At 47.8% G+C, this 11,763-nt stretch overlaps 3 protein-coding genes and 1 pseudogene across 4 annotated transcripts; all 4 read left to right on the forward strand.

Moving 5' to 3' along the window:
• Nucleotides 1-166: 166 nt before the first annotated feature.
• On the forward strand, nucleotides 167-1,516 carry TEOVI_000777800 (palmitoyl acyltransferase 6, putative; the record flags this gene model as incomplete). The annotated part of the gene is made up of 1 exon (XM_067221926.1): nucleotides 167-1,516. One exon carries the CDS (start codon nucleotides 167-169, stop codon nucleotides 1,514-1,516), a length of 1,350 nt encoding a protein of 449 aa, XP_067078027.1.
• A 1,407-nt stretch (nucleotides 1,517-2,923) lies between these two features.
• Nucleotides 2,924-4,816, forward strand: TEOVI_000777900 (U-box domain containing protein, putative; the record flags this gene model as incomplete). Its single annotated transcript, XM_067221927.1, has 1 exon — nucleotides 2,924-4,816. The coding sequence occupies one exon, from the start codon at nucleotides 2,924-2,926 to the stop codon at nucleotides 4,814-4,816; it is 1,893 nt and encodes a 630-aa protein (XP_067078028.1).
• Nucleotides 4,817-7,410: 2,594 nt separating this feature from the next.
• TEOVI_000778000 (mannose-specific lectin, putative) lies at nucleotides 7,411-9,048 on the forward strand (the record flags this gene model as incomplete). Its single annotated transcript, XM_067221928.1, has 1 exon — nucleotides 7,411-9,048. The coding sequence occupies one exon, from the start codon at nucleotides 7,411-7,413 to the stop codon at nucleotides 9,046-9,048; it is 1,638 nt and encodes a 545-aa protein (XP_067078029.1).
• A 929-nt stretch (nucleotides 9,049-9,977) lies between these two features.
• TEOVI_000778100:pseudogene lies at nucleotides 9,978-11,591 on the forward strand (annotated as a pseudogene). Its single transcript has one exon. A coding segment is annotated over exon 1 (1,614 nt).
• The last annotated feature ends 172 nt before the right edge of the window (nucleotides 11,592-11,763 follow it).

Raw genomic sequence — 11,763 nt, forward strand, 5'->3', positions numbered from 1 at the left:
TAATCCCTCACTCCTAAATTCGCGTGTAGGCCTACTTGTTACCCCCTGCCATCGTTTTCGGTGCGCACGTGATGGTTTTCTACACATTTTCCTTGCTTCTATGTACCCGTCACTTCGGATGTTGTTTTGCTTTGTTTTCCTCTGCATTTACTACGTTAAAAAGGCGATGAGCGTCGGCCTCTACTGGTCTGCAAGGTCTGTTAGGTACTTTACGAACCGATATGTTGGATTTGGCATAACTTTGTTACTTCTCGTGTCCTGCAGTCTCGTGATGTTGTGCCACTTGCACCTTGCCGTGTTAACCAACAAGCCCACTAGGTTTGATGTGTGTTTAACTGTCCTGTTTTTATCGCTAATTTTCCTAGCATTTTGGTCATTTGGTTTCTGCTCTTTTGTTAACCCGGGTCTTGCGCCGGCCTGGCTTGCTGAGTCTCGTGTAGAGGGCTTTGTGCGACGCATGCTTTCTGACCTACAAAAGATGGAGGAGGTAGGCACAGATTGGTTGAACACTACCGACCCTCAGGAGGATTCAAGCAGCCGCATAGCAATGAAGAAGGCGCTCGCGGTCCTGCAGGAGCGGGCGAGACGTGACAGTTGCGGCAGTAGTGGAAGTGTGGCAAATTATGATACCGTCGGTTGCAGTGAGAGGGACAGTTTGTTAGGCAATCAGCAGCAACACGAAGTGCCGTTGCGGCCGTTTCGGAGTGATCCAGATCAAACTGCCCCACGCCGTCGTGAGTCGCCCGAATCACACAGTCCAATGAGGGGCTATAGCCGACAGTTCCTCCGCGTTGTTTCGGAGGCTATTGGAGCGCTGGATAGTACACCGGAGAATTTCGAGCAGGAAATGTCTTTCCTTCTGGGCGGCATACGCTGGTGTCGCTATTGCCTGTTGTACAAACTTGATGAGACACACCACTGCTCCACCTGCCGCAGCTGCGTGTATCACATGAATAATCACTGCCCTTGGATTGGTCAATGCATTGGAAGAGGAAACCACAAGTGCCTCTTACTATTTGTTGGATATGTTTCGTTAGCGGCGTTGGTGGTCGTTATCCACGCTATTATCGCCGTTAGGTCGGGCAAGGTGAGGCTGTTGTCACTGGACGCCTCCATTTCCTTTTCGTTCTTCTTTTTAGTATGCGTCTTTACAGTGCTGGTTATGGTGCCGTTCCTTGTGACTGAACTGCGGTGGTTGGCGAGGGGTGAGGGAGCGCTGCGTGCCATGCGGCGGCTGATACGCCAAAGGCACAACCCTCTGCACGGCGGGGAGTCTTCTAGTGGAGCTGGTGCCAGTGCAGATAGTTTGTCTCACCGCAGCAAGTTGCAGAACCTTCGTTTGGTGTTTGGCACAGACGATGTTTTCCCCTATTGGTTTCTTCCCACTTTTCCTCAATGGCCCCCGCGTGAGGAACAGGAGGCAGCATTTTGGGACAAGGTTGGGGACACAATTGTGAAGCAACTGGTGTCAGCAATGGTTGATGAGTTGGAGGATGGTAGTGTGGGTGTTATTTGAAGCATTGTATTTTATCTGCTCACTTTATTGTTTGTGAAAGTACTTGCCACTCATGGCATGTGTGTTTCTGTGTAATTTTGAAAATATCATATGCTTGTGTGCTGCTGATGGTGCAGTCTTGTTTATGTTCAGTTGTTTTTTTCGTGCTCAATGACGCATCGCGCTAGGCCATGTTGGGCATTTCAGTTATTCCGTGTGTATGTCTGTGTGAAGTAATGAACGCGGGGGGTTTCTCATCACAGTTTTTTCAATAATTATCAGGTCACATCTACCACGACAAATGACTACTTACCTCTCCGATTTGTTTCTACGACTCCCTTTTCTTCCTCGTTTACACATGTTTCCATAAAGCAATGTAAAACGTTTTTTCATACGTAACAAATGATAATGGTTAGAAGGAAACTTAGGGACCAACTATGATATTCATTTACCCGGTTTGTTCTCCAGTTTGGCGTGTGGTTCAACAAAGTGAAGCTTGTTCTCCCTCCCCTCCGGGGGGGGGGGGAGGAGGGACGGCGTGGAGGGCACTTTGCGGTGAAAAGTAAGCGGGGGGGGGATTAAATAAAAATAGTGTTGACAATTTATGGGGAAGTTTCTTTTTTTTTTCCTCCTTAAAAAAAAAGGGAACAGTTTTGTATGTTTGTTGGCTGCAGGGGAGCGTACGCATGTGTTGAATTGTAATGAGGCAGATGGAGGTTGGCGAATGCGGTGCCGTGAGCATTTTTCTTGTCTCTTTGGATTCTTTCTTCCACGAAGATATAAACCACGTGGCGCGGGGGGAGTACGTCAATTTATGACTGGCGTTACTTTCGCGGGGTCACAACTCTATTTCTAATCGTGCGTCGCTTTTCCTTACTTTGACAGGTTGAATACTATAGAGAGGAATTGGGGGATGTTGTTATTATTATTATTTTCGTGGTATTACGTTTCTATGACTTCTTACCAACGGTTTAATATACATCTACGCACCTTTCTAACAGAAGCGAAGCGCTCTTCTATCGTGTTGCCGTAACTCCTTTTCTTATCGTTGTTGGCTTCTTTTATCCCCTTTCACTCGGATGGAATGGTTATAGCTGTCTGATTGAGTTTAAAAGTCCGAATTCAAAAGGTAAAGATAATAAATAGAAGCAAGCAACAAAGCAAAACAACAACAACAAGGCAGACTATCGCGGTAAAAGAGAAAGCGCAGAGCACTTCATAAAGGTTGAAGAGGGTTGTGCATCAAAAACAAATCAAATAGATAGGCAAAGACATTCAGCAACATATCAAAGTGCCAATAAAGGTGCTGCTCCTCATATTACGAGCAGAGACTGATTGCTTGGGAAAGGTGAACTCAAACATAGTATTTGAGTAAATAAATATATAAGCGAGAGGAATCATAGTGGGTGGAGGGAAACAAATAACAAGATGTCCGTACACAGTGCCATCTCGTCTTTCATTCAGCAAAACCCAGGGGATGTTTCCATTTCAATACTGTCATGCGTTGTTTCCTGCCTTTCAGAGCCTGGAGTTGCCTCCAATCTTGTTGATCAGCATCGCCCGATCTGCTGCAAATTCATGGAGCACTTGATCAATGTCATCAACGATGGCACCAAGAACCCTGGTGTGCGGCTCATGGCAATGGAGTGCATTTACACACTGTCCGCCATCCCCAATGACAATTTCCGCCGTGGGGATTTATTTGATGCAGTGCAGAAACTCAACGAATCCTTTGAGGCCTTCCTCGAGTCACAGGCACCCAACGAGGCTGGTGACGCTGGCTCCCTGAACGAGATGCTCACAATAATACTCTTCCGTTGCAGCGGGTACAACCGCTTGAACGCTGGCGATTTGCTTCAGCAGATTTTCAACGGTGACGACACGCGACTGGTGGCCGCTCTGCAATCCATTATAAAGAATCGATCCCTAGAGTGGGATATTTTGCATGCGTGCATACGCTGTATGTATCAGTTGACAACACCTGCAAGTTACTTTGCTGCTCCTGAGGACAATCAACCCATTGAGACGACAAAAATAAGCGCATTTCAAGATAAAGTTTCCACGTTATTGATCCATCTTTCGCAACAAAATGCGTTGCATGAACTATTTGTGGAAATTGGGTCGCGCTGGGAGGCCGCAGTACAAGAGTTCCAGCTTGATTCTATCATAGAAGGAAAGACACAGCTGTCCAAAGCGTTGCTTGAAGGTGTCACAATGAATTTTGTCATGGTATTCCGCTACCTTTCCGTCATGTTGCTGAATGTTGCGGATTTCTGTGAACGGATGGATCTCGTGCACGCTTATCAGAACTCCTTTACTGAGCGCCACCAAAACTTTCTAGTCAAAACCGCCATTCCCTTTATACGCCTCGCCGTTCGCGGCTGGGAGGCCACTCGCGATCCCGCAGCTCCTGCAGACTCGCAGGAGAACCCTTACATGAATGTCGCCATCACAGCGCTTCGGCTTTTGCGTTTCGTGCTTTACGGGGCGTCAAGCCCGGTGCCAGAGGAACCACTTGCAGCGGCACTCGCTTCGCTCACACAGCAGGTGCACTCGATGGAGGAGCTCTTACGAACAGAATATGTGGGTATGCTTGTGCTCGTCCTCACAACGGAAATCCTGTGTAATGTGAACGCCGCTGCGATTCCCACGTTAGCGCCGCTCTTCACGAAATTCGTAACTACTGTAGTGGAAGACAAGAGCCCCCTTCGCCCGGGAGCGCAGTTCAACACCGCCCAAGCCTTCGCATATTGCATTGCAAATGAAACATCCACCTACTGCATGAATGAGAATGAATCCGTTATCTTTCTCCGTGATAAGCTTCAGGACGACGACACGGTTGCTGTCGGTCAGGCGGCGGTTGCGATTCGAGCTCTCGAGGAACAGCTCACTGTCCTGCAGTCGCTCATGATGGAGCTAGCAATTGGACAACTTCTGGGGGACCTCTGCCTACTTATTCCCGTTGGTCCTGGAGGAGAGCAAGCAAGACCGCGCGCTAATTGGGGTGCGCCTCCCAACCTATGTGATGAAGCCGATACCGAGAAACGGCGCAAAACGGGGGACAAGAAGAAGCGAAAGCACCCACAGGAATATGTTTGCATGCTTACGAAGAAACTCATGCGCGAGCCCGTGTTGCTGAGCAACGGTCATCGGTTCGAATTGGACGTGCTGCAGAAGGTGGTGGACCGCGTTGGACATGTTGATCCGCTGACCGGCGAAGCCTTCACTGATGAAATCAGCGTCGATGCGGGGTTGCAGCAGGAAATTGCGCGGTACCGAGTAGAGATGGCAGCACGCGGGGATGCCAGTGCCGTGGCGTGAGATGTTTATGTTAGGGCGTTTTCAGTACGTGAGTCGCTTGGGGGCGTGAGTGAAAAGATGAAAAGATTGAGAAGACTTCAGTGGTTGTGGCGAGCCCAGTTTAGCGGATACGGGATTTATCGGCTGAGAAGGGCAATGCGCATTTTATAGTCGAAGCTGCCAGTAGGTGCTCCCCACCTCAGCAGGGAACGTTGTTTTCAACGAGGTATTGGAATGGGATGAAGGGGAAACCGCGAGGCGTTTAAGCGAATATATGATCAAATATAGAAATAAAAACTGAATTCGTGATATGCAACCAAAACCTGGTAGAGGCATAGACCGATGTGATAATGAAGATGAGGAGAGGAATAGGGGTCACCAGCAGACAATAAGGCAAGAAGAAACCGAGTAGTTTCAGAAAGTACTTTGGATACTATCGGAGGGAGCACAATGTGAAGTAACAGGTGTGCTTCCCCATATTGGTTTCTGATTTTCTTTCTTTTTTTCTTTTTTTCTTTTTTTCTTTTCTTCTTTTTCTTTTTCTTTTTTTTTTTGTGTGTTTGTGCATGTGGATTGGTAGACGGCTTGGTTGAATTTTGTGCTTGTGTGTGTTGTGTGTGGTGGTTATGGTAATTACGGCTGTGGTTTAAATGAAAAGGATATTTGGTGGGCCGTATGGTCCCCCTCTCTTCCGCCCACCTCTGTGAAGAATAAAAAAGAAGTTAACGAAGGTAGAGACATCGCGCGGCAGCACACTTTTGAGAGTAAGGAAGCAAAAAAGCTGGAGGGGAAGGGGATCAGATGATTGGGGAAAAAAAAGAAGATAGACTACACAATGTGCGGCGATGTATGGAAATAGGAAAGGAAATAAACAAAAACAAAAGGAAGGAAAGATAGCGGGCTGTGAGTAAGGCAGGTGGTGGGTCAGATGTGGTCTTGTTAATTTATTTTCCACGTAATGTGTGGTTTCGTGAGAGTTTGGTGTCGTTTACACAATTTTTTCTCTAGCACTGGATGCCTCTTGAAAGAGTGTGCCTGTGTGCGTGTATGTGGGGGAACATCATAATCAAATGTAAAAGGGAGATATGCATGAATATTAAAGTCTCTTACTCAGCAGTGCAGATGATGGTCGCATGCGGCATGTGCGGCTTGCTAGAGAGTAGTGACTTTAAACTTATCCCATTCGCATAACTTTCATCTATGGGATGTGAAGGGGAAACCAGCGGTAACTGAAGAGAAATAAATAAAGAGCCGCAACGACCTCCGCACCACCAGATATTAAAAAAGAAGGGGTGACATGCGATTCTGAACCGCTTGGCTTTGGTGGGGAATATCAAACTCTGGGATGACGGTTAAGGGGCCCCTCTTTTCTTTTTCTTTTTTGTTATTTACTGTTTCTTTTTGTTGTGACCGCGCACATTTTCCCTCCTTCCCTTGTTACAGTGAATGTTTACCGCTGAGTGTGTCTTGTAACGTGCACCTCGCTCGCCAGCTCCACGTTGCACACAGGGACATATGTTAGTTTTTTTTTTATTTTGTGGGGAAGGAGGTGGGAAAGAGGAACGGTAAGAGCGGAAATCAATGAAAATAGAATTTAAAGCATTTATGTAAAGGAGGAAGTGAGTGATGTGTTTATTTGTTTTTTCTCTTTTTTGTATTGGAGGATCGTCAGCGATAAAGAAACAATGAAGGTCTCACGTCTATTGTTACTACTATTGTTTTTTTTTCATCCTTACGATTGATATAGTTTCGTTGCTTCTGCTCTAGTTGTGTCTGTTTTTTTTCCCCCGTCCTCTACCCTTTCCCCACATAAATTTTCTCTTAATCCAAATATTTTGCTTTGTTTTTTTTTAAATCTCGTTTGTTACTTCCTCCTTCCGATGTTTTTTTTTGAAATTCATTGAATATGACCGCAGCCTTTTGGTCATGCATAGACACAGCTAAGGGGTGCAAGAACAATCACACCCACAGCCACACATATAATAAAAGCAGCAATATGCTTGTGTATGGATTTACTTCTCTGTGTGTATGTGCGTGTTGACGTTCACATTTGCAGTTATACGTTTCCTCCGCTCCTAAGCACTTCCACATGAGTGCGCAAACTCTTCTGCACCCCTCACCCCGTGCATTTATGTCAGTCGAGCCCGTCTATTTCGACACTGTGTGCAAGTTGTAACTACGTCTCTTTCTCTCTCTCTTTGTATATATGTATGTGCTTGCAATATGCTTATTTATTTATTGACCTTTCTCTTTTATTCTTGTTCTTCACTTATTATTATTATTATTATTTTTTTTTTGCCGTGTTTACCTGGAGCCTTTCACTATTACCGGCTTTTTTATTTGCCATCCGGTTTGAACCCCGGTGCGTTTTGTGGGTAATTTTTGTCCGTCGCAGCAACAGAGTGTAAGACAAAAATTCAGTCATCGCTGATTGTCAGTTAGTGAGCGCGAAACCTTTAATTCAAGGAAAGGGGAAAATAAGTAACGGGGTGCGGGATTTGTTAAAACGAAAATATTTTCTGTTGTTGGTGCTTCCTATTTCCTTTCATTAATAAGTGAGGGGTCGAACTGTCGTCTTGTTCCGCAAGCGAGAAAGGGAAGTGAGCGCACACTCGATGTCGGCCATCGTGCACCAGGGCGTCTCATATAGGATGAACCAGAAGGAAAGTGGCGGCAAGCACACTGCTTCAGTTTACCGCGGGGTGTTCTTTCCGTTATCACAACTTCTTCTACTTGCCATCTTTGCGACGGTCGTTTCTCCGGCAGCGGCATCCGCGAGTCCAAAACTTACGGGGAGTCAAATGCATCGCACCATTGAGAAGGTTATCGAGCACCACTCATTCACTCCACCACTGCTCCGTAACTACTACGGGGGCGAGGGTTTAGAGCACTGGTTTGTTGGCGGTACCGCTGTTGTTACCGATGATCACGTTCGTCTCACTGGAAACTACAGAGATCAGGAAGGATACATGTGGAACAGAGAGGCCCTCGATATGCCCTCTTTTGAAATTATTGTTGGATTTCACTTACATGGCACGGCACGTTACCCAGCGGACGGTTTCGCCATTTGGCTAACGTCATCTCCTCAGAATGCCACCGGCCCGCTGATGGGGCACCCAATGGATTTTCAAGGTGTTGGAGTAGTGTTCGATACTTTCGACAATGATGGGGCTGGCAACAACCCAGCGGTATATGTCCTTTATAACGCCGAGGGAAGTGAGAACCGGGAGTACACCACATCAAATGACTTCAAGAATGAGCATGTGGGGAGTTGTGAGTACGCTTTCCGTCAGACATCGGCCAAATTCTCTACAGCGCGCCTGCAGTATAAAAATGAAACCCTTCGCGTGTATCTATCAAATTCTGCGGAGGAAGATGAGACGCTGTGTACCTCTGTTTCAGTGCAGCTGAAAACAGACAGCAAGGATTATTATATTGGGATCACTGCGGCTACGGGAGGTTATTCCGATAACCATGATATTGCTTTTGTGCACACCATGCCGATTGAAGGTGAGAAATACGATCACGACGTATACTCAAGGACAACTCCGGTAGAGGAGTCGGCGAATCATCACGAAGCCGTGACAGAGGAGAACGTTGCTAAGAACGACGAGACCAACAAAAACCAAACTCATGAGCAGGAAAATGCAACCTCTGCAGAGTCAGCCAACGAAGGAGAAAAGCCACTTCATGAGGAAAAAGTTGAGCAACATGACGCAGAAAAGCAGGAAAAGGAGCACAAGGAAGAAGAGAAGCAAAATGCAGACAAGCATCATGAAGAGGGAAAGCGGGACGAAGAGGAGCACCAACAGGCGGAGGAGCGCGAAGAAGACAAGCAGGAAGGGAGGCGCCAATCACCGAACCCCCGTCGTAAGCATAGGTCTGAGGATCAGGAGGAAGAAAACCACAAAGGAAAGAGGACTTCAGAGTCGAAGAAGCGTTCCGCAGAGTCAACAAATGATGAAAAAGAGGTGTCCGGCACAGATGAAGAAGAAGCTGCGGAATTGCGACACGAGTCTAATCGTGCAAAGGGCCGCCGCGCCTCCGATCGCAGGAGCCGCCGCTCGAGGGATGTGGACCGCGACCGAGAAGAGGATGAGGCTACCGCGGACGAAGACGAGTCGGAAGACGAGTATCAGGAGGGAGAAGAGGAGGAAAGGGAAGATGTTGTACGGCGTCGCAAAGCTAATCGTCAACGTTCAGCTTCCTCCAAGAGGAACCGCAAGCGCCGCTCGAGAGATCGTCGTGACTAGCGCTTATTATGATTTTGGAGGGCCCAATTCTTTCGCTTTATGAGGGCAATATTGTGGGACAGATTGTTGACATGTCTCATAGTGGGCGTGAGAGTGAGGCTTATAGGCACCGCTTTGCGCGTGTGTGTGCTGTTCGTTGCATAATGGGGAGGAACGGCACCGGAAATGAGGTGAGGAAGAGGGGAATAGACCGATCAAACGAGTGGGGCATCCATTTGCGTAGGAACGGTTTCACAAACAGGCATACGTATATGAATGGATGTTTGTTTATCTTCATGCGTTTGCGAATGCCAGTGGAGCTTTTAAAAATATATTGAGGTCATATGGTATATCTTTGTTAGATGTGCTGATGTACAGTGGCTTCAGCTGTCCGTATATAGGGTGGAAAATAACGAAAAGCAGTAGGAGGTGTATTTAGTTTCTGTTGATGAGATGATGAAAATTTTGAATGAGGTTCGTTGCGTGATGCTACTTGGAGGTGACCACGGCGTTAGCCATTCACGCTGGGGACGTTGGGCGTGCCACTTGTGATGCGGGGCTAGGGCTGTTAGTAGAAAATATACTTCCTGGATCGTAGCGGACAGTGTTCCATCAATTTTTCTATCTATGGACATTCTTTCCCCCCTTTCGCTATCATTTAAACTCTTAACGATTTGCCGTGTGTTCGTTGTGTTTCTCTAAGAGACACTCAGTAACGATGCGAGCTCCATATTGTACTGGAAAAGCACCGTCGGTGTATGTTACTTTTCTGCCGGCCATCCGCTTTTTCCCCTTTCCATTTTTAAAATTATTTCACCGCCCCTGAACTGTGTAGCTAACGGTGCGTGTGTCGCTTATTGCTGGTAGGTCTCTTTCTCGGCTAGCCGCGTCAGTTTGTAGTTCTCACTTGTCGCACTGTTATCGACAAAACAAAGTATCACTGTGTCGAAATGGGAAGAGGGTACAGTAACAGTCGTAGTAGGAGCCTACGACCCACGCTTCGCATGAAGCGAAACCGGTCGATGTCGCTTCAGCAGAAGTTGCACTCTGTTAAATCCTCATCTGTCACGCCCGTGGAAAACAAGAAGCCCAGGCCCCAAACCCCAATGCCGAGGGACAACAAGGACACACAGGCGGAGAAGCGAGTAACCAGTACTGAGCGGAAGGTCAGTAAGTCGCGGACTCGCTCTGCCTCAACAATACGACAAAGGTTGGTTGAGATGGAGAAGGAGCTCGTGAATCACATTGAACCGGATGAAGCCGCGGCCGAAACCATCGTGAAGCCTGACGTTATGACCAAGTACAAGTCAGGTGGACGTGCTGTGGATGAGGTCATCGGGCTTGTCATCGCTGCTTGTGTCCCTGGTACAAATACCAAGCAGTTGTGTGACTTGGGCGACCAGGAATTACTTCAGCGGGTGCTGGGGATGTTCAAGAAGAAAGATGCAGATGGGAACCGTATCATTCGAGGGCTTTCATACCCTACTAACATTTCTGTTAACCACGTGCTTTGTAATCATGCGCCACTTGAGGAATCGAAGGCGACAACACTTCGTGGTGGTGATGTGGTGAAGATCCACATGGGCTGCCATATCGACGGTTATCCCGTTTCCGCGGCTCGCACGATTATTGTGCCGTTTGACCTTAGCAGCGAGGGGAACACGAGTGATGCCGGCGCAACCAGCGACGGTTCCTCTTCCAGAGCCAACAGCAAATCTGGTTCTCGCCCCATAACCCAGGGGGTGAGCAACGCCATTGAAGCGGCGCGTGTAGCACTTCACGGGGTGATTCATCTTTTGCAGCCTGGAAATCTGAATGCTGACATCACCGACTTTATCCACCGCGTAGGCAACCACTACGGCGTTCAGGCTCTTGAAGGCGTCTTGTCAAACCGCACCAAGCGTTGGGTTCCGGACGGAATGGATTGTATCATCACGCGCCGCGTGGTCGCTGAGGCGCCGCAGCAGGACGTTGCTGACTGTACAATCGGTGCCAACCAAGTTTGGACCGTTGACGTGGCCTTCACAGACCATAACTCATATAAAGTCCGCCCTTCTGAGGACGAGGAAACCGTTATATTCCGTCGCACAGAGGTTGACCTCCAAACTGATTTCCGCGTGCAGTCCGTACAAGCTACTTTGAAGGAAATGACGGAAAAGCACCAGTGTTTCCCCTTCAGTTTGAAACATGTGGAAAATCCTCTCAAAGCCCGGATGGCAGTAGCTGTTCTTCGAAAACAAGGTGTAATAGACCCACTTCCCGTGATGCGTGTGAAGGGGGATCGGTATATAACCGCAAGATTCTCTGCAACAGTTGCTGTGTCGGCCAAGAGGGCAACTGTATTGTGTGGACTTCCGCCGTTGGAGCCTCTGGCTGTTCCTGAAGAGGTTATGTCTGCCACAATTCCGGATGATGTTGCGTTAGTCCTCGCCGAACCGCTTGAATTTACTCAAAGTGAGCAGCCAGTACGGAAGAAGGTGAGACTTGAAAAGGGTTCAAAAACAACGGTGGGTGATGCGAACGCACCAGCTGAGAAGCGCAGCGGTAACGAGGAGGATGAAGGGGAGTAATAAGCGACAGTAGGAGTGTGTCGAAGCATCCGTAGGGTGTCAAAGCTCTTCCCTACGGTTATTCCTCTTTTGTTTTCTCTCTCAAGGCATCAATCCAACGAGGTATTGTGGGACATGTAGCTGCGGAGTTCGTTGATGGGGGGGGGGGGGATGAGCTCAAGGATAG

Source organism: Trypanosoma equiperdum, assembly GCF_001457755.1.
Source record: "Trypanosoma equiperdum strain OVI genome assembly, contig: ctg_1520, whole genome shotgun sequence".
NCBI lineage: Eukaryota > Euglenozoa > Kinetoplastea > Trypanosomatida > Trypanosomatidae > Trypanosoma > Trypanosoma equiperdum.